The sequence below is a fragment of the Brachyhypopomus gauderio genome, chromosome 12 (assembly GCF_052324685.1).
Source record: "Brachyhypopomus gauderio isolate BG-103 chromosome 12, BGAUD_0.2, whole genome shotgun sequence".
NCBI lineage: Eukaryota > Metazoa > Chordata > Actinopteri > Gymnotiformes > Hypopomidae > Brachyhypopomus > Brachyhypopomus gauderio.
In genome coordinates, this window is record NC_135222.1 from 17,722,682 (window position 1) to 17,745,024 (window position 22,343).

Consider the following 22,343-nt stretch of genomic DNA (forward strand, 5'->3'; position numbering starts at 1 on the left):
CAGCACTATAATGGTGTCACACTACCATTCATCTTCTGAATAGATGATCATATTTCTGGATCAAATGTGCCAGGCTGATATGTTGATGATATATGTGGTTGAAGAGTGCTTGAGTATCATTGCAGTGTGTGTAGTTAGGGGTTCTGCGGGGGGGGGGGGGGGGGGGGGATTTTGTAGGGTGGGGTTCTATTGAGGGTGGGGGGGGTCTGTTGGGGGGAAGGGTATTCTGTAGGGTGCAGTTCTGTTGGGGGGGGGGTTGTGTTGAAGGGGGTTCTGTTGGGGAGGGTTCTGTGGGGGGCTTCTGTTGGAAGGGGGTTGTTCAGTTGTGGGTGGGGGGTTCTGTTAGGGGTTTTGTGTTGAAGGGGGTTCTGTTGGAAGGGGGTTGTTCTGTCTGTTAAAGCACTGTGTTGTGTATTCAGTCTCTGAATCAAACAACCTGTGCAATGTTCTTCTACAAAAGCAATCGCTAGAAAATGAATAATTTCTCACCAGGACATAAATATGCACATAAATGATAAAAATAAATGCAAAAATAAAACCAAACGCACAAAGAAAATATCCTTTCAGCAATATCCTTTCAACAAACGACAGCATAATGTGACCCAGGGTCTTCAAAAGCTGCACAGATACACACATCCAGGTGTGGAGGGATTTAAGGAAGTGTTCATTTGCATACAATTACTTTAAAATAGCAGTTAAACACTTTTGTTTGTACAGTTTGTACAGGTTATCATGTGACGGTCTATGCCTGTGTGCGTATGTGTGTGTGTTTATGCAGCTGCATGCATACATATATATATGTGTGTGTGTAGGTGCAGCTGCATGCATGCATACAGTGTCACTGTGTGTGTGTGTGTGTGTGTGTGTGTGTGTGTGTGTGTGTGTGTGTGTGTGTGTGTGTGTGTGTGTGTGTGTTCTGGGTGCACGTGCAGTGAATGTGTGTAGTGCAGCAGGTTGACGGGCCACAGGGACACTTTATTAAACTCCATCACTCAGGCCTGCTGTCTGCACACAGAATGGCTAAAGGTGCTGCCACACCACCTCTCATATCAGCTGTGCCTTGCTCTTACATGTTTAGATGGAACAACCCACCCACAAAAGTTTGACAGAATGAAAAATGCCTTCATAATGCCTTCATAATGCCTTTATAATGCCTTCATAATGCCTTTATAAGCACACTTACCTCCACCAGACAGTGTCTACATGTTCTGTAACCAAAACACGGATGTTTCTGAGCACAGTCGAGGGTGTCCTGCTCCGTGCAATTCTACGTCAGGAGAAAAGAGCCTGTGAAATTGAATAAGCCCGGACAATGACGATCCGGCTGTGGACTGAGGGCCCGCACGGGTGTCCAGATACCATCAGACACCAGCGCATTCAGCTTGTCTAAGCATCTGCCAAAGAACCTGAGAAGGTGATTCTGAGGGAAAAAAGGCTTTGGTTTGATTTAGAATTCAAGGCATGAAATTGAAAGTGTCAAAATATCAGTTTTTTTTTCAGCACTGGGCAGAGAGGCTGAGAAACTTTTTTGAATAACAAAAAGAGAAAGGAGAGTGAGATCTCACACACACACACACACACACACACACACAAACACACAGTTGTCAGAGTTACTTTAAAGAGGCGAGATGGTGTCCCTGGAGGGACAGGGCCAGGGTCCTGGGGGACGAGACCCAGTGGGAGAGACAAAGACACAGAGAAGAGAGGAGGAAAAACCAGGGTGTCTGGGACTTTCAAACGAACCCCAGACATTCTCTACTCCAAAGAGCTGCAGTGCCTCTCTGTAACCACCTCACACTGCGGCTCAGCTGATATGCATTTTGCTAAACAAACCTTCCCAAATGCAGCTCTAAAATTCCTTTACCTGCAGTGTATTTTCTGTTCATTTTTCCCCACATGCGAGGTCTTCAGTGTAGCAAATGGCCCATTCGTTTAACCGTTGCACAAAATTGATACATAATCATTTTTATGGCAGTGATGGTTCAAATGTGTACAGCCCTGGATGCTTTATATGATGTGATTTGTTTACACACGCAGTCGTTTGAAAAGAGCGTGGTACACGTCTGCTTTCTCCCTGTGCTAAAAGCATCTAGAGGCAGTGTATCAGAAACAGCTCCAGATGCATGATTCATAGCACAAACAGGACACACGCACACACACACACACACACACGTTACCCCTGTTCCGAGCTCACCACATACATATATCTGCTCTATTCTGGGCTTGTGCCTTGTACACAGTTGCTTCGCTTACTTTCTGATTCCACGACGCCTGGACGGCATTCAGTCCCACGTCAAGTGCAGTGCAGATCCACGAGAGACACGGTGAACACGCGTCCCTGTGTGCATCATCTGCATGGAGCGTGTGCAGTTCTCACGTGGATCCTCTTCCGTCCCAACGTGATGCCCTGCAGGGGTAATGCTTAATAATAAACATGTACCTTCCATATACATCTCATTGTGCACAGAGCAGGAGCCCCTGGCCACCGTCTGAGATGGGTTGCGATATAAAGATTAATTGATAGGGAAATGGGGGGAGCGTTCTCCGCCCGCTGAAATCCCCCGCCGACCCTGCTGTTGTACAGCAGTCGGGCTCACCTGTTCCTCCCGCTCCTCCCGTCCTTCGAGGGTTTCAATCGCTCGCCTCTGAGCCGCTGGAGCTGAGGGAGATTTCACCCAGACTTTCCAGTTCCCACACTCATTTTTCATCGTGTTTGCGGCCACAGCTGGGGAGGGAGCATTCAGTCCTGCGAGACCGCGGCACAGAGCAGGAGGTGTACCTGAGTTGGCTCCCCTCAAGAGTGCTCTGCAGGCTAGCATCGATCATGGGAACAACACACACACACACACACACACACACACACATATGCACACTCCATCACCCTCACCGGTTTTGACTCCTTATACCATGCCAGCACCTTTGGGATATGTAGACTTTTGATTTCAGAGTCATATTTAAAGACTTTTTTGTCATGTGTTGTAGCTGCACCTGGTTTGCAGATGTGCGTGCCGGTTGGGTTGTTTATGGCAGTATTTTATGGCCGTGCCACGTTTGTGGTGCTCCAAGTCTTGGAAGGCTGAAATTCCGACGATGTCAAACGAGTGTTCAGCGTGTGACGCTGGAAAAGCAGCAGGAGGCAAAATTGATGTCCATCTTAGCAGAAGACAAACAGCTCACCAACGAACAAAAGAAATGAGCCTAGGGGCAAAAAGGCACTTAAAGCGCAGAAACGTTTAACAGTCACAAACTTGGCTGTAGCGAATCAAATGCGACATGTTCAGAGCGCGTGGACCACTGGCTCTCTCGGGGCGGGCTCAAGCAATACACAGCACTGAAGGGCGGGACCTGTGTCTGTAAGTGGGCGTGTCCCCTGTGTTCTGGGACCAGCCTACCGTGACACAGTGGCGACCCATGCTGGAGGAAGTGGGTGTGTAAATGAACAGCTGGACCTGCAGGGCTAGAAAGGCAATGGTACTGACGCTAGGATGAAGGTACTGCCCCGTGATGAAGGTACTGCCCCTAGGATGAAGGTACTGCCCCTAGGATGAAGGTACTGCCCCTAGGATGAAGGTACTGCCCCTAGGATGAAGGTACTGGCCCTAGGATGAAGGTACTGTCCTGTGATGAAGGTACTGCCCCGTGATGAAGGTACTGCCCCTAGGATGAAGGTACTGTCCCGTGATGAAGGTACTGCCCCGTGATGATGGTACTGCCCCGTGATGATGGTACTGCCCCGTGATGAAGGTACTGCCCCTAGGATGAAGGTACTGCCCCTAGGATGAAGGTACTGCCCCGTGATGAAGGTACTGCCCCGTGATGATGGTACTGCCCCCAGGATGAAGGTACCACCCTCACAATGAAGGTACTGCCCCCAGGACAATGGCATTACCATCGAAAGCAGGAAGAAAGAGGGCAAGTTCAGATGACGTGGTGATAAGCTGGTGGTGCTGGTGTTGGTGGTGCTGGTGCTGGTAGTAGTGGGGGTGGCCCATCTAGGCTGTGGAAGTGATAGGGCGTAGGATGCACCACAGAGTGTATAATTGTCTGACAGGTGGAACGACACAGGCTGGATGGAGACAGAATCCAGCCCAAGGTTCTGTAAACACAGAGCCAAGGAACCAGCATCTGACGCACAGCTCAGCTGTCCAAGACGCACTGTCCAGATCCCCATCACTGGGGTATTTTTAGCTTATTTGGGAAGTGCTTTCTGGTGTGTGTTTGTGTGTGTGTGTTTGTGTATGTCTGCCTGTTTCCTTACTAAACAGATGGAAGCATTTCATGAAAATGAAAAGTGTCTAAGCTATATGGATAAGGCGGGTATGTGTTTGTGTGTGTGTGTGTGTGTGTGTGTGTGTGTGTGTGTGTGTGTGTGTGAGTGCACATATGTATGTGAGTGCACGTGTCTATATGTGTGTATGTTCACGTGTGTGTGTGTGTGTGTGTGTGTGTATGTGTGTGTGAGCGTGTCTGTGTGTGTGTGAGTGGGATTAGCCTGCATCACTGTTCTCCAGTACCCCGCCGCTGCTGTAGTGCACACTCTCCTACTGTAGTACACACTCTCCTACTGTAGTGCACACTCTCCTGCTGTAGTGCACACTCTCCTACTTTAGTGCACACTCCCCTACTGTAGTACACACTCTCCTACTGTAGTGCACACTCTCCTACTGTAGTGCACTCACTCCTGCTGTAGTGCACACTCTCCTGCTGTAGTGCACACTTTCTTACTGTAGTGCACACTCTCCTACTGTAGTGCACTCACTCCTGCTGTAGTGCACACTCTCTTGCTGTAGTGCACACTCTCCTGCTGTAGTGCACACTTTCTTACTGTAGTGCACACTCTCCTGCTGTAGTGCACACTTTCTTACTGTAGTACACACTCTCCTGCTGTAGTGCACACTCTCCTGCTGTAGTGCACACTCTCCTACTGTAGTGCACACTCTCCTACTGTAGTGCACACTCTCCTACTCTAGTGCACACTCTCATCTCCTCTTCTCTGAGCTCACAGCACCAAACAGATCATGATTGTTTTGAAACCTAAAAGCTACTGCAGGCAACAATGAATATTATTATATGATACTGGCATTTCTATCACGAAACAGAATGCTGATTGAGCTTATACAGGGCATTGTTTATTTGTTTCTTTGTTTGTTTACTTGTTAGATTGACAGATCTGACACTGTGAATGTGAGAGAGAATGGGGTGTGTTGGGATGGTAACTGAACTCTTTAGAGCACGCGTGTAGACGTGTTTCCTCTGGCATGGTCTGCCGCCCGCTTCCTCAATCACTATGAAGCCAAACGGGTTCCCAACACTCCCAACACTCCCAGTGCCCTTCCCTGGCCGCTGCCCACATGAGCAACAGTAGATACATTAAACGAGCTGTTTCCTGGCACGGTGAGAACACAGCGGAATGTTCACCGCACTGATGAGTCTGTCTGTGTGTGTGTGTGTGTGTGTGTGTGTGTGTGTGTGTGTGTGTGTGTGTGTGTGTGTGTGTGTGTGTGTGTGTGTCTCGTTCTGTCTGTCTGTCTCTCTGTGTGTGTCTCGTTATTAATGTCTGTGCTACCTCTGCCTCTTGCTGGTACAGGCTTCCCGTTGCTCCGGGTAACCCTCGTCTGGAGTTTTTAATGTTTCAGTCATTTTAGCTATAAAAAGGAAACTGCTCATTGTAGTTCTAAGAACATTAACTCATCTGTGGCATGGAGAATTGTCTGGAAAAGTATGATAAGATTGCACTAACTTCACAATAATTACTTGTTCAGAGAGATAGCTTTGACCAAGTGAAAACATTATTTGAAGTGGACCTTAATTAAAGCGTTCAGCTGAGGCTGCTGGTTTGCTCTCTAAAAAGGAATGAGCAGTTTAGAAGTAGTTATTCACTTACTTCTGTCAGTCTCTTCATCTCCTCTCTCTCATTCTCTTCTTCTATCTCTTTGTCTATCTCTCTCCTCTCTCTATCTCTCTTTCCCTTTCTATCTCTCTCTCTTCCTTTCTTCCTATACAGCATTTCCATAAAGGCAAAGCCAGAGAACTTTGTGGGTTACTTGGGGGAAAGGCCAGCTCATTAATACCTGAAAGACCTCTCCTCCTGCTGGGAGTGTGTCAAACCCCACAGAAGAGATTTAATCACACAAGACAAAGTGTCAACTTGATTTCTTTATCCTGGGCCAGCACAGGCTCTGGTGATTTTTTCTGGCACTGTATGAGGTGTGTGTAGCAGCTGTGCCTCTACCCCGGTGGGACGACAGGACCAGAACTAGGAACCATGAGTAAATGGATGTGATGTCTAACTAGAGGGACCCATATTTAGAAATGGATGAGCCACACCTCCATGGAACATATTAGCATTTTATCTGGAATTAATTCATGTGTGCATACAGATAGATATCTTGGACATATTAAATTAATAGAAGTTGGATTATCACTCTTAAAGACCAAAATGTGAATTTTGCCTTATGAAGAGGCTGAGATTAAGCCATGACATAGTCGTGTCTTCACTGCTCATAATCTGAAAGCCATCACCCACATTCCCTGTTTGTCAGCCAGACCTCAGAGCTCCTCACAGTTACTATAACAGTAGCCTGCTCTCAGGCAGGAACCCAGGCAGGGCTGACAGCCAAGACATTCAACTCAAATGCATTTGAAACATTATTAATTGAAGTCAAACCGGCTTTATTCCAAGTTTAATTTATACCATTTACTTTGACCATGAGAGTCATACTGTGCTATCATTATTCACCTCCATTCTCAGCTGTCAGCACAGTCCATCCGTCCCTCTCATATTAACGAGCTTTTACATACGTCCAAGAGAACTCTGCTAGACTTCCTCTGCTAATTGTCATTTATCGGTTTCTTTGCCAGAGCTACCTTGAAACGGCTGGAATACAAAAGGTTCGATTGTGAATTTCACACTTGGCTTTGCTTCTGTGCATCCTGGCTAACTCTCACCTGCCACATAGAGCAGATATGTAAAACATCCCAGAATGAACTGATTGCTGTTTTCACTGTATATTAAAGAAGTCCTCTCTTCCTCTAGCTTGGATTTCTTTTTTGTAAATCTACATAAAATATTCAGTGTATTGGAGTTGAAACTGCAAATGGCTCAAACACACACACACACGCACACACACACACACACACACACACACACACACACACTGTGGAAGGGCATTTTTTTCAGTTCCTTTATAACTAAACTAGGATCTTCCATGATGCCAGCGAGTCTGATGTCAATTGCCTTAACCACTGCAATCATTTCCTCAGTCACCCGGATCGATTAAGGCATCGCAACAGAGCAATGAGGGAAACAGGCAGAGATCCAGTTCAGTTTCCAAATAAGGGCAGATGTCTACTGAGGCCCCCCAACTCCCACTTACACCCCCCACCCGAACTCAAAGCACCAGAGACACAGAGGGAGTTTATCGCTGCCTAATATAACACATGACGACGTGTCACGGAGTAATTTTTCCCGACACTCGGGGGTTTTGCTCGGTGTATTCGGGTGGAGGACTCTCTCGCACGCTCCTTCATCACCCGGCCGGGGGTGAGCGGCGTCTGGTTGGACGAGAACTGACGCGGGCCCGTCTGACGCGTGGTCCTGCAGGACTGGGCTACGTCCCAACGTCCACGGATCGCCTGTCCAGGCAGTGCTCACCTGCTTTTGCTGGTTTGTCCCCAGTGCAAACACACGCCGCCCGTCCCATCCATCACCCACAGTGATTAAACAGCCTTCTGCTCTTCTGGTGAAAAATTGAATAACGTGAAATCTCGACAAGATGACATGAGGGAGCTACACTGGAACTTTTTAGGACAAATTTTCCCAGGCCTTTTCACACCTATCTCTGTCATGACTGCTCCAGTTTTATTTATTCGTGTGAGTGTCTTGTAATATCAGGTTATTTATGAAGCTCCTGGATTTATCTGGACTTCTGCATAAATGACTTCTGAAACATGATGTGCTCTTCAGTTAAGTCATAATAATAAATAAACCCTGTGTTTGTGTCAGCAAACGGAGTACAAACATTATTTTATGTATCTTGATGCAATAAATAGTTTAGATCAGGGTCAGCGATGAAAAATGTTCATGAAACTACCAGACAACGATATCCTGAAAAGAGGAGAATTGTATTCAGGTTTTACATTCAATGTAAGTGGCCCTACCTCATGGTTACCTGCAAAGAAGCATTCTTCCTTTCTTGTATTTTCAATATGGCCCAATCAAATGAGACTTCAGAGCAACTTAAAAGAAAAACTCATAACAGTTATTATTATTATTATTATTATTATTATTATTATTATTATTAGTTTAATAATTGTTCATTATTAAAGTCCTCAGACTCCATCAGAATGCAGATAACTTTCTAAAGACATGTTTTCCAAATGGAATAAGTTCAGTTTTGCTATTATTCAGTTATACTGTTTCTCTCTCTAGAAGTTTTTTGTACTTGGTAAGGTCAGGGCAGGGGCAAAGTCTGTGAGGTGTTTCCACATAGGAAATCAGTGCACTGCCCTTATAGCTACACCACCTATCTGGAGTTTTATAAAACTGCTTCTGAAGCACTGATAGGCAAGGCAAAAGTTAAATGCAGTTCGCAAAGCACTAGATACCAGTACTAGGCTCTCCTACAAACCGCACAGTCATAAAATGATGTGAGGAGGCTTTTGTGTATAAGCACCTACACAACATACAGGGACCAATGAAAGTCTTATTGTATATGAAGTGTCAAAAACAGAATGTCATAGCGTCTCTGTCTGATCCACAACTATTCTCCACATTATTGTTCATGCTAATATTCCCAAACACAGGAGTAGGTCATAACAGGGGCTAAAGCAGACCAACTGCATGGGAGCTGTGCCTTGACCTTTCCTACTTTTCCTACTCTGGGGTAATCTGGGATAATCTGAAGCAAACCCACACTCGCTGTGCACTTCCATGCACTTTTCTGCGCTAGTTTCGTGTTGGAGATTGTAGCATTGTTTAATCCCCCTCCACCACAGACACTCACAAGCAGATGGCTGGCTACTCTCAACACAGCATACATCACCATCTAGCCTACACCAAGGGCTCACAACTACCTGCTGATAGGCTGAGGAGTAATTACCATAGCCTCTGTGTGCTAACAGATGGACCACTGTCCCAAACTATACACCTGCAATGATGTGGTGTTTGTTCATTTAGACTTTATTTACTCTTTATTTGCCATTATCACTTGCATTTAAACAGACACACATTCAGAAGCCACAGATAATTCCAATGGATTCATTAACATTTTACTCACAACTGTATAATGCCTAAACACCTGAATCCCCTGCATGGCAGTGTGGGTAGTCACTCAAGATCAGTTATTATTTTAGTGGTCACCCGGGCAACACAATCTTTCGTGACCTTTTCTCAGCCTGTTTGGTATACTGCTTTATTTATTGCAAAACATTTTTAAAACCATTCCAGCGTCTCATTGAGCTGGTTATCCAGGGATGATTTAATGTTGCCAGGAAGCATCAGAGGAAGTGGATCAGGTTACAAGCAGATGTCACAATAAACTCATGATTTTGGCTGGATTTTTAGTAGTGCAGAAATATTCAGGACTGAACCCTGCATTAGGAGGTTTTCTCAAAAATAGACTATAAAATATCTGTTTTTGGGCATTCATAAAAATTCCCATTGCAATGCAGTGCATGACTCCTTTAGGAAGTGATGGAGTGTAAAAAGAAAACAGGGTGTCGTTTCATCATTAAAGAGTCGTAGCAGTGCAAAAAAATGCATAATAGTGTTGGGTGTCGACTCCGAGCTGGAGGGCCACAGCACTATCAGCATAGTAAATGTATTGTTGTTGACAGCCACACCAACCCTTGCGTCTGTGTGCAGCCGAAGAAGAAGGAACCGCACTCGACCTTCACATTGTGTTTTTCCTTTCAACTTTTGATTGTGTAACCATGTTGTTGTGCACCATGCGTTTTAATTATTTTATTTATCTGTTTATTTATTTATTTTCCTGTGGTATGAATAATTACTAAGTATGAAAATTCTTTGAAGCAAGAAAATGTGTTTTCTCTCTTCATGCACAAAATCTCTCGCCCCCCCCCCCCCAACCCCCCCAACCCCACCCCCAAACCCCATTTCTTTATTAGTCATTTTGGCTGTGGAGACAGTGCAGTGTTTTCAAAGACATGCAAAAGCCAATTAAGAGAGAATTATATAGAATTAAATCCATCTGTAATTATGCATAATGGTGCTTGAATCAGACTTGTTGGAAGACTCACGTGGACCATAAGTTGAAACTTTCCTACAGCTGCATAGGAAAAGCAGTTCATCTGAGCCAGCATGAGCCCTGATAACCTCCACACTAACCCCACACTAGTCCCGCACTAACCCCACACTAACCCTGAACCTACCCCTCATTAACCTCACACTAACCCTGAACTAACCCCTGCACTAACCTTGAACCAACCCCGCACTAACCACACACTAACCCTGATCTAACCCTGCACTAACCTTGAACCAACCCCGCACTAACCACACACTAACCCTGATCTAACCCTGCACTAACACTGAACCAACCCCGCACTAACCCCTGCGCTAACCCCCGCACTAACCTTGAACCAAACCCACACTAACCCCCGCACTAACCCTGAACCAACCCCGCACTAACCACACACTAACCCTGATCTAACCCTGAACCAACCCTGCACTAACCACACACTAACCCTGATCTAACCCTGCACTAACTCTGGGAATGCACTAACTAGAGAAATGCAATGTTTATTTGACTCCTGCTGCTTGTTATGCACTATGCAGAAATACAGGCACCATTCATGACACTCAAAATATTTATAAAATTGATTGAATTTCTTTTTTGCCACTGCATGATTGGTGGGGGTCAGAAACCATTTGAATCACTTCATGTGTGTGTTCTGTTAACATACCCGTGTTAACACTGCATCTAGCTTGTGTCTGGTCTCATTCTTCGATACACTTTGCTCATAGGAATTTCAAATAGTGTCAATAATGGTAACACATTTTTTCAAAAATATAAAGTATTTATTTATTCAGTGCCGAAGCTGTTAAACAAATGCCATCTTTCATTACCTTTACTTTCAGCCAGAGTCCCAGTGCTCCCCGGGGCTATTGTAGATACCAGTAGAAAGGATGGCAAGGGGCATTATGATTTCTTGAAAGTAGGAAAGTAATTTGTCATCACTGCTAGAATGTGCCTCCTTAACACTGAAAGGGACAGAGACGATTTGGGAAAATATGATTGGCAGCCAGAGGGAGGTTGTTCTTTTATCATTTTAGCACAGCTGCCCCCTGTTGGTTAGATTTATTAAAGGGTCGTTCGTCTGCTCTGTGGTGTTCTGCTCTAATCAGAAGCTGCAGTGACACTGAGAACATGACCAGCAACAAACGTCATCTGCTCCGCCATCTTCATGACCTTCCTCTACCAATCACAGGGCGCCTTTTGGTGAGGAAGAACTCTTTGTAGAACCCAGCGATGTTCAGCAGTCTTGTCCTTTCACATTCTGCACTGTAAAACCCAACAAGTTCACTAAACTCAAAAGTTTTATTGTAACCGATTACCTAAGAAATTTTAAGTTCATGTAATATAATTTTTAAGTACAGTTTACTTAAAAAAAAATTAAACTTTAAATAAAATATATAAGTTTAGGAAAATCTTAATTTTTAAGTACTATATACTACAATACTTTTGGTAATAATTATATAATTTCCCCCAACATAACAATTTTTATGGCATTTGGCTCTTATCCAGAGCGACTTACATTTTATCTCTTTTTTTAATACAAGTGAGCAATTGAGGGTTAAGGGTCTTGCTCAGGGGCACCTTAGTCATGGCCTTAGGTCTGGGAATCGAACCCACGACCCTCCGGTCACAAGACCAGTTCCCTAACCACAAGGCCATGACGCACCGCCATTGTGACCACTGTAAAAAGTAAATCCGGGACACCGGGCATGTTGGTGACGTCAGACGCTGCGTGACTTTGGAAACTCATAAATTATAATGTTAGTGACAGTCATTACTCAAAAATATGTACTCATTTAAACTTAAAACATAACAAAAAGTTAAGACAACGCAAAACCTTAATGCTGGGTTAACTAAATAACAAGATTTGAGTGTTATACCAATAAAGAGTATAAGTTAACAATACTGTTCGGGTTTACAGTGTGAGGTGTTGCTAGTGTGTGTTTTGGCAGAACACTGCAATATGTGCCAAACTTCCTCTGCTGTGCACAAGCTCAGATTCTGGCCATGGCCCGTATTTGTGGCAGAACCATCACAGTGTATTTGATCTGGTTGAGTGCTGGCCTCCATGGGGAAGCAGACCAAGGACAGAAGCTTCGACCGGGCTTCAGAGATTCAGCTTAATTCTCTGCAACATTGTTGATTGCAGACTTCTTTAGCCTTTAAATATCTATAAACCTTTCTGCAGGTGCATTATTTTATTGTATGTATTTGGTTTTTAATTAAAGGCTATAACTATAGCTCTAAGTCTCAGGCTTCATTATCTTGGTCTCAGACTGTAAGTACTCATTGCTCATTATCTCAGTCTCAATTTGTAGGTACTCATGATTCATTATCTTAGTCTCAGACTATAAGTACTCTTGGCTCATTATCTCAGTCTCAGACTGCAAGTACTCATGGCTCATTATTTCAGTTTCAAACTGCAAGTACTCATGGCTCATTATCTCAGTCTCAGACTGTAAGTACTCATGGTTCATTATCTCAGTCTCAGACTGTAAGTATACTCATAGCTCATTATCTCAGTCTCAGACTGTAAGTACTCATAGCTCATTATCTCAGTCACAGACTGTAAGTACTCATGGCTCATTATCTCAGTCTCAGACTGTAAGTACTCATGGTTCATTATCTCAGTCACAGACTGTAAGTACTCATGGCTCATTATCTCAGTCTCAGACTGTAAGTACTCATGGCTTATTATCTCAGTTTCAGACTGTAAGTACTCATGGTTCATTATCTCAGTCACAGACTGTAAGTACTCATGGTTCATTATCTCAGTCTCAGACTGTAAGTACTCATGGCTTATTATCTCAGTTTCAGACTGTAAGTACTCATGGTTCATTATCTCAGTCTCAGACTGTAAGTACTCATGGCTTATTATCTCAGTTTCAGACTGTAAGTACTCATGGTTCATTATCTCAGTTTCAGACTGTAAGTACTCATGGTTCATTATCTCAGTTTCAGACTGTAAGTACTCATGGCTCATTATCTCAGTTTCAGACTGTAAGTACTCATGGTTCATTATCTCAGTCTCAGACTGTAAGTACTCATGGCTCATTATCTCAGTTTCAGACTGTAAGTACTCATGGTTCATTATCTCAGTCTCAGTCTGTAAATACTCGTGGTTCTCTCACTCTCAGAACTGATTCAGCTATTTGTGAAGTGTTGTATTAAGTCAAGCTACATGGTGTTTATCATTTCTGAGATGCCTCATTCTTGGACGTTCTCTGTGGGATTACAGTAAACAACAGATTTCCTATCCGCGGTTTATGGATCAGTTGTGCATCTTTTCAGTCCAAGCGTATTGAACACCTGTACTGTTAGGAAACATATGTGATGCCTTAATTAGTGTTTAATAATAAAAAAACATGTCTGTGTTGGATGTAATACTGTGGGCTTGTAAGGTTAAGCTTAATTGGTCCCTGCATCTGCCAGATGCCTATCTTGAAGTATTTCTCTTTATTTTACCCCCTGCCAGCTCCGCCTACCCCCTGCCAGCTCCGCCTACCCCCTGCCAGCTCCGCCCACCCCCTGCCAGCTCCACCCACCCCCTGCCAGCTCCAGCCCATTGGCAGTGTCTCATGTTTTTGTGTTTCTTTTTCTCTCTGCTTTCAGTGAGTGACGTGATTATATTATATGCCATGTCTCATTTGTAATGCTGATATGGGTGTAATCTGTCACTCTGGCTTGAATGACAGCACTGTCACATGGTTTCTGACTGATTGAATAAAATAGTGGTTACAACACTGTAATATGCTTTCTCTACTCAATAATTTTCGAACTACGGCAGAGATCACAAGGAGGGCTCTTCCTCACGGTTTCCCTGATATGCCATATTCTAGAAGCCTGCCTTAGCTTGAATGATCAGTAAAGTAAATGTGTATTAAAACTGCATTCAACAGGCACACTGTGCTCAGTGAAATGACAAAGTCTAATAGCACAACCTCCACCTCCACCTCCACATTCACAGGGTGAGCTGCTATACTACCTCGCTTTGTCTGTGATGTGGAATTACTTTTACAGCCCTTAAAAACTTCAGCATTGTAGCTGCAAAACCCCAAAAGATCAAAAAGTGTTAGTCTTCATGAACATAACGTATCCCCAGCAGTCATTCGAATGTAAAGCAGTTTACATCTACAGAACCATCTTACAGGATTTACAGCTACAGCTATATAATCATCTTACAGGATTTACAGCTACAGCTACAGAACCATCTTACAGGATTTACAGCTACAGCTATAGAATCATCTTACAGGATTTACAGCTACAGCTACAGAACCATCTTACAGGATTTACAGCTACAGATACAGAACCATCTTACAGGATTTACAGCTACAGCTATATAATCATCTTACAGGATTTACAGCTACAGCTACAGAACCATCTTACAGGATTTACAGCTACAGATACAGAACCATCTTACAGGATTTACAGCTACAGCTATATAATCATCTTACAGGATTTACAGCTACAGCTACAGAACCATCTTACAGGATTTACAGCTACAGCTATATAATCATCTTACAGGATTTACAGCTACAGCTACAGAACCATCTTACAGGATTTACAGCTACAGCTATAGAATCATCTTACAGGGTTTACAGCTACAGCTACAGAAGCATCTTACAGGTTTTCAGCTACAGCTATAGAATCATCTTACAGGATTTACAGCTACAGCTATAGAATCATCTTACAGTATTTACAGCTACAGATATAGAACCATTTTACCAGATTTACAGCTACAACCATCTTGCAGAATTTCCTTGAACACTGTAACTTTTGCTCAACGATTCCTGTTGCCAGAATATTTATCCTCTTGCTAAATAAGTATTGTGCATGATTTTGATTCTGATTATGTTTGTTTCCCTAAACAACACTGGGCAGTTGTGCTGTATGTTTAGATATTCAAACTGTTTCCTTTCTACATGCTTGTCATTATCAGCTAATTATAATTTCAAGACTATTTCAGTTCAGTTAATCATGTGTAGACAACTGCTTGTGTCTTTGTTTCTATCTCTTCAGCTAATTTGTCAGGATTTTGTTCGAATTCATTTCCAGAGCACAGCACTGACTAGTGGAGATGATACAGTAGCACTTGGTCATTATAAATGCCTGTATATACTGTGCCAGATTTTGTTTCAAGCACAGACCCTTCTTACCCTGTTTTCAGTATTCACCTAAAATTCACATGCTTTTGCTTCAGTGAGTCTTACCTTATGTTTGTTTATGAGGGACACTTTGGGACAGCATAATTAATGTCTTTTGTACCCTTTCATCTTGGTGTGTGTTTGCTGAATTGTACAAAAAAAGCTTCTTGCTAAATCAGGAGCTACAAAGACTGCTTTGATTTGGGAAGGGGGCGGAGCTTAGACACAAGCTACGCATGTTAATTAGACAAAAAAAATCACACCAGAAAGAATCTAAGACTGAACCTTATTTTTAGAAATATAAGTTTAAGTGAACTCATGTGCTTATGAGTGTATTTGTTAGATTTATCTATGCCTGAGACACAGCATACATGCACTAGAGCCTTTACATTTGTTATGAGGCTAAACATTGTCTAGTGGCATAGCGGTAAAAAACAAAACCCAAAAGGATCTTATAGCAGTTTGTGACTAAAAGACATTAATTTGGTTCATCCAATAGCACCTCAAGATTAACCTAAAAGTCAATAATTAATAAACACCTACCAGATGAGGATTTCTGTACTTGCACATTTGAGACTAAATTGGTGCTGATGTCTTTGTCTGTGTTTGGACATTCTGCCACTGACGTGTATGTGGACATAGACACTTAGACACACCTCAGACAGTGCAGCTATTGCCTTAAAAACACCATCTCCAGTATTAAACACATAAACATTTCCAGTATTAAACATCACCAACATCTCCAGTATTAAACATCACAAACATCTCCAGTATTAAACAACGCCAACATCTCCAGTATTAAACATCACAAACATCTCCAATATTAAACACACCAACATCTCCAACATTAAACATCACCAACATCTCCAATGTTAAACATCGCGAACATCTCCAGTATTAAACATCACGAACATCTCCAATATTAAACATCACGAACATCTCCAATATTAAACATCACCAACATCTCCAGTATTAAACATCACGAACATCTTGAGTATTAAAAATCACGAACATCTCCAATATTAAACATCACAAACATCTCCAATATTAAACTTCACCAACATCTCCAGTATTAAACATCACCAACATCTCCAGTATTAAACATCACAAACATCTCCAATATTAAACACACCAACATCTCCAACATTAAACATCACCAACATCTCCAGTATTAAACATCACCAACATCTCCAGTATTAAACATCACGAACATCTCCAATATTAAACATCACCAACATCTCCAGTATTAAACACACCAACATCTCCAGCATTAAACATCACCAACATCTCCAGTATTAAACATCACCAACATCTCCAGTATTAAACAACATTAACATCTCCAGATGCAGTGAAAGCGATGACCTCCAAAAGTCGAAGAAGATAAGACACGACAGACAAAATGAAGATGCTTAGTGGAACCCTGCTGTCTGTCCGCCTGTCTGTCTCTCTGTCTCCTGCGTCTGTGTGCTGGTGAGTTAGTGTTCAGCAGGCCGTCGGTCTGATTAAGCTACTCCTAGACAGCCCTCTGGTGTCAGTGAGTACCAAATTCTTAAAAAAAAGGTGCGTTAGACTCCCATTCATTCCCTGCACAGCCCTGTGGGGTTCCGCAGTGGTCTGGCCAGGCAGAAACACACACACACACACACACACACACACACACACACACACACACACACACACACACACACACAAATAGATTTTCTTGGAAGGCAAAGAAGGCAAATCACTTAAAAACTTTGTACACACAGCTGGTGTGTACCCGATGCTAAAGCTATTACCCTGCCTGTGTTTCATTCACAGTGATATTTGTGAATGTGCAGATATTTTGTCATTTCTGTTGACGTTCTGTAGATTTACATGCTGGCGTCAGATGGGGAAGACTGTGCTAATGGCTTCAGTTGTGCTCATCAACAGCAAAAATGTTTCTCAGTGTGACACAGTGCTTGTCCATCACTGCAGCAGTAAACATGACAGCACGTCACAGCCACTCAGTGTCCAATGTTGCTTCTTCACAAATCTGTTTTTTTTTTTTTCCAGTCATGAAATGTCACACATTGCTTTCCATAGCAATAGTATCCTCATCCGTCTCCCCTCATCCAGGTCACATGACATCTCTCTGCCCCTTCTTAAGGAAGGACATTCAGACCAATTCTAAATATACAATTCCCAAAATATAAGAAATTCATGTTTTTGTTGTTTTTACTGATGACCTCATATCTACATTCTCTAGTATTTTTACTCAACTCGAATCAACACATAAATCTTTTCCCTGTAATTAAATTAACTAATAGTGATTTAATATGTTGTAAAAGAATGCTTTGGCATAAATCTAGGAAAGTAGTAAAATATGTACAGTGGATATGAAAAGTATACACAACCCTGTTAAAATGCCAGGTTTGTATAAAAAAGCGTTTTCCACCTTTAACGTGACCTATAATCTGTGTAATTCAAGTAAAAAATCTAACTCAATTCTTTGAGCGGGGGAGTGAATATTAAAAGCCTACAACCTCACGATGACTCGTTTATGCGAGTTAGATAATCACATAATTCCGCACACCCTTAATATTTTATCAAACTACCTTGATTTAATATCAGTGCTCAGTCTTTTGGGGAAGGAGTCTTATCAGCATAGCATATCTTGATGTGACGATCTTTGCCTGCTCTGCCTTGCAAAAGTACTCCAGATCTGTTGGACTGGGTGGACTGGGTGGACTGGGAGGACTGGGAGGGGAGGACTGCTGTGCACATCTTTCTTTTCTTTTCTTTTCTTTTCTTTTCTAATATTCGCTGCAGTGGTATTCAGGTTTAGGCTCTGGCTGAGCCCTTCCAAAATGTTGATCTTCTTGTGAAGCTGCTCTTCTCTTGATGCGGAGATATGTTTTGAGTCGTGTTCTCATGAAGCTGTTCTTCTCTTGATGATTTGGGTCGTGCTCATGCTGAAAGGTGAAATTACTCTTCAGCTTTTTAATAGAGGCTTGAAGGTTTTGAGCACATCTCAAAGATAATTGGAAGTGGTTATAATTCCCTCCACCTCGACTAAAGCCCTAGTTCCAGCTGAAGAAAAACAAGCCCAAAGCATAATGCTACTTGTACCACGCTTCACTGTGGGTGTAGGGTACTTCACTGTGGGTGTAGGGTACTTCACTGTGGGTGTAGGGTACTTCACTGTGGGTGTAGGGTACTTCACTGTAGGTGTAGGGTACTTCACTGTAGGTGTAGGGTTCTTTACTGTGGGTGTAGGGTACTTCAATGTAGGTGTAGGGTTCTTTACTGTGGGTGTAGGGTACTTCAATGTAGGTGTAGGGTACTTCACTGTGGGTGTAGGGTACTTCACTGTGGGTGTAGGGTACTTCACTGTGGGTGTAGGGTACTTCAATGTAGGTGTAGGGTTCTTTACTGTGGGTGTAGGGTACTTCAATGTAGGTGTAGGGTACTTCACTGTGGGTGTAGGGTACTTCACTGTGGGTGTAGGGTTCCTCACTGTGGGTATAGGGTACTTCACTGTGGGTGTAGGGTTCTTTACTGTGGGTGTAGGGTACTTCACTGTGGGTGTAGGGTTCTTTACTGTGGGTGTAGGGTACTTCAATGTAGGTGTAGGGTTCTTCACTGTGGGTGTAGGGTACTTCAATGTAGGTGTAGGGTTCTTCACTGTGGGTGTAGGGTACTTCAATGTAGGTGTAGGGTACTTCACTGTGGGTGTAGGGTACTTCACTGTGGGTGTAGGGTACTTCACTTTGGGTGTAGGGTTCCTCACTGTTGGTGTAGGGTACTTCACTGTGGGTGTAGGGTACTTCACTGTGGGTGTAGGGTTCTTTACTGTGGGTGTAGGGTTCTTTACTGTGGGTGTAGGGTACTTCAATGTAGGTGTAGGGTTCTTCACTGTGGGTGTAGGGTACTTCAATGTAGGTGTAGGGTACTTCAATGTAGGTGTAGGGTTCTTTACTGTGGGTGTAGGGTACTTCACTGTAGGTGTAGGGTACTTCACTGTGGGTGTAGGGTTCCTCACTGTGGATGTAGGGTACTTCACTGTGAGTGTGGGGTGTCACTTCCTCGCCGTGGGTTTGTTGGTGTGGGGGTTTTCATTGTGGGTGTGGGTTTCTTCACTGCGAGTGTGGGGTTCCTCACTGAGGGATTGGTCTTTACTGTGAGTGTGGTATTCACTTTGTGTGTGGTCATCATTGTGGATGCGGGGTGCTTCACTGTAGGGGTGATCTTCACAAAGACTACAATACCTTTATACCTGTATACATTTAAACCTGTATATCTTTCAGTGGGGAACCGTCAGGGCCCTCTACGCCCTCTCAGAGGGCCTAAAATATTCTTAAAGCATTATATATATAATTATCCAATTTTATTTTATCTACTTACAGTTTGACATTCGACATCTAAACAATTACAAAAATATAAGCAAATAAAATATTCACCCGTGTCTATTCAATCTGTGTTGGAAGGTGAGGGGTTGAGTGGAAGCCTGTGAGCCTGTGTCTCCCCCTATCAGGACTGTGATGCCCGCTGTTCGTTTACAGAGGGCCTGGCAGTTATAATTCAACGCAATACCAGTTTCAAATGACAGCAAAATTGACCAATCATATCTTCTCTCTTAGTGGGCGGGCTTAACTGTATGATAATTTCCGCCCGCTGTGGCGACGCTAGCTGTCGTTAGCACCATCGCTAGCTAGTTTCAATTCATCCCTTTGACGTCCTCGTGCGCGTTGTTTACATATTCCGCTTCCGAGAACCACGGAGCTGTGAACCTTATTTTGTTTGGAAACTTATTTTGCTTAAGATGTTATCTAGTACAGATATTATTGTTTATTGCGTTTTTAAAGCTGTACTGTCGTCTCAGTTTTTCTTTATTTAGTTTATTAAGAAAGGAAAAAAAAAATTTCGGGGGGGAGGGGGGCGTAGCGGGCCCAGGTTTAAAGGTCACGGTTCGCTACTGATATCTTTATACCTGTATACCTTTAAATCTGTATATCTTTATACCTGTATACCTTTGAGTGGGTGTTCCTCTTAAAAGAGTAGTTTCTGTATTTGTATTGCACTACTAGGACTAGTAGGGTTGACCAGATGAAGCTGTGAATAGATCACAAACACTTGCACACATACAGCTAGACCCACAGACGACTCAGGTGCAGTGAGGTCAGAAGTGCTACAGAAGCCAGGGATGCTCTTGTGTCCCCTACGTCCCCTGCGCGTGTACTTCTCTCGACTCCACGTGTCCTACCTGTCCTGTGAAGTGCTCATTGCTCAGCAGGTGACTACGTTTCCAGGAACAGATATCCCCACGATGCAGAGAAAGAGATCCCTACAGCAGCTGACCCTGGTGACCCTGAGCCTGACCCTGGTGACCCTGACCCTGACCCTGACCCTGACCCTGAGCCTGACCTCATGTTGAGGGCGAACAAAGGAAGAACACCCAGCCCAGTGTGCCACACCTCCAGTTCAGACCTTTGTCTGAGTTACAGGAGCAAAATGGCGACCATGCAAGAGCAGAAAGACCAAATTCCCTCCTCTGGAATCACTTGTGTGTGCAGAAGGAGCCAGAGAGTAGCCATCTTCCTGGCAAAAGTGTGTGTGTGTGTGTGTGTGTGTGTGTGTATGCGTGTGTGTGTGTGTGCGTGTGTGTGTGTGTTTTTATTGATGTGCTTTCATCATTTCAAAGGCTGCAAAAATAAGAGCTCGTCTGCCATCCAGACAGTTGTTATTATGTTGTTATGTTTGTTCTTCTATTGATCTAGATGACAGCTGAGGCCATCCTGCGACTCGCTACTGACCCCGTGCTTCCATTCTGCCCCCTCGACATCGCACTGGACATTCAGAAGAAGCTCAAAGGTAATGTAACTGCCAAGAACCTCAGTCTATTTCTGCATGTTATTTTGGTTTGAATTCTGTAGGACAAGCTTGTAGAAGAAGCGTTTTTAGATCCTGAAATCCTCACAAAAGCACAGCTCTGCCTGCTCAGCTCAGCCGCTACGCAAAACGTGGGCCATTTTTGCATCAATACTCATGAATATACCCGGTTGCCATAGGGACTGGACGCAGTTCGGGATGGTGTGTGTTCTCCTGGTTTTGATGGTGTGTAAGGTTGCGGTGGGGTGTATGCGGGACCATGCTGATGACCTAACAGATCGCTTGTTTTGGTGCACATATTGATCCATCTCACCACACATCATGCGGTGAAAGAGGAGTGGCCACGGCAATTCCTCCTGGTTCCTGTCATTCCAGAAGAGCTGGGTTATCAGATGTAATAGTCATTTATTTCCTTAGCAAAGGGACTCTTAGATTCGACTTAGTCACCAAAACAGCAGAGAATGAAAGGGAGGTGAATGTTTAATCGTTTGACAACTTCATCAGGAGGAAGCCAGGAGTGGTAATCAGCTCCCGATGCCAGCACACCTTTCATTTGTGACTGTCCTCTACCCTTTTAGAGACTCGCTGCTCTGAATTTCTGCAGAGTCCAATAAAGCTGCATTATTATTCGAGTGCCCTCGGGTATCTGTTAGTGTCACCTCTCATTCTGCACACAGAGTAATGTAGAAAGAGCCTCCCTGAGTATGCTCTCTCTCTCTCTCTCTCTCTCTCTCTCTCTCTCTCTCTTTCCTTCCACCTCTTTCTCCTTCTATCTCTCTTTCCTATCTCTCTCCCTCTGATTTACTTTCTTTCTGTCTCATACTTGCCTCTCTCTCTTCCCTCTCCCTCCCTTTCTTTCTCTCAGTTTCTCTCTCTCCCTCTGACACACTCTACCTACTCTCTCTCCCTCGGACTCTCTCATCTTTCTCTCATCTCTTTCTCCTCTTCTCTGATCTCTCTCTCTCTCTCTCTCTCTCTCTCTCTCTCTCTCTCTCTCTCTCTCTCTCTCTCTCTCTCTCTCTCTCTCTCTCTCTCTCTCAGGCTGCTGCCCCACTATTCTCTGACGTTAAATATTCATACAGACCTGGCA

General features: G+C 43.6%; 1 protein-coding gene across 5 annotated transcripts in view; it reads left to right on the forward strand.

The window, feature by feature from the left end:
* The window catches only part of naaladl2 (N-acetylated alpha-linked acidic dipeptidase like 2), a 177,677-nt gene that overhangs the window by 143,470 nt on the left and 11,864 nt on the right, over window positions 1-22,343 (forward strand). For 4 of the 5 annotated variants that reach the window (XM_077023405.1, XM_077023403.1, XM_077023404.1 and 1 more), the window contains one exon: window positions 21,142-21,235. In XM_077023405.1, coding sequence (XP_076879520.1) covers window positions 21,142-21,235 — 94 coding nt within the window. Of the gene's footprint in view, window positions 1-13,731; window positions 13,983-21,141; window positions 21,236-22,343 lie in introns of those variants that run through there. The other variant, XM_077023407.1, reaches the window with a different exon arrangement.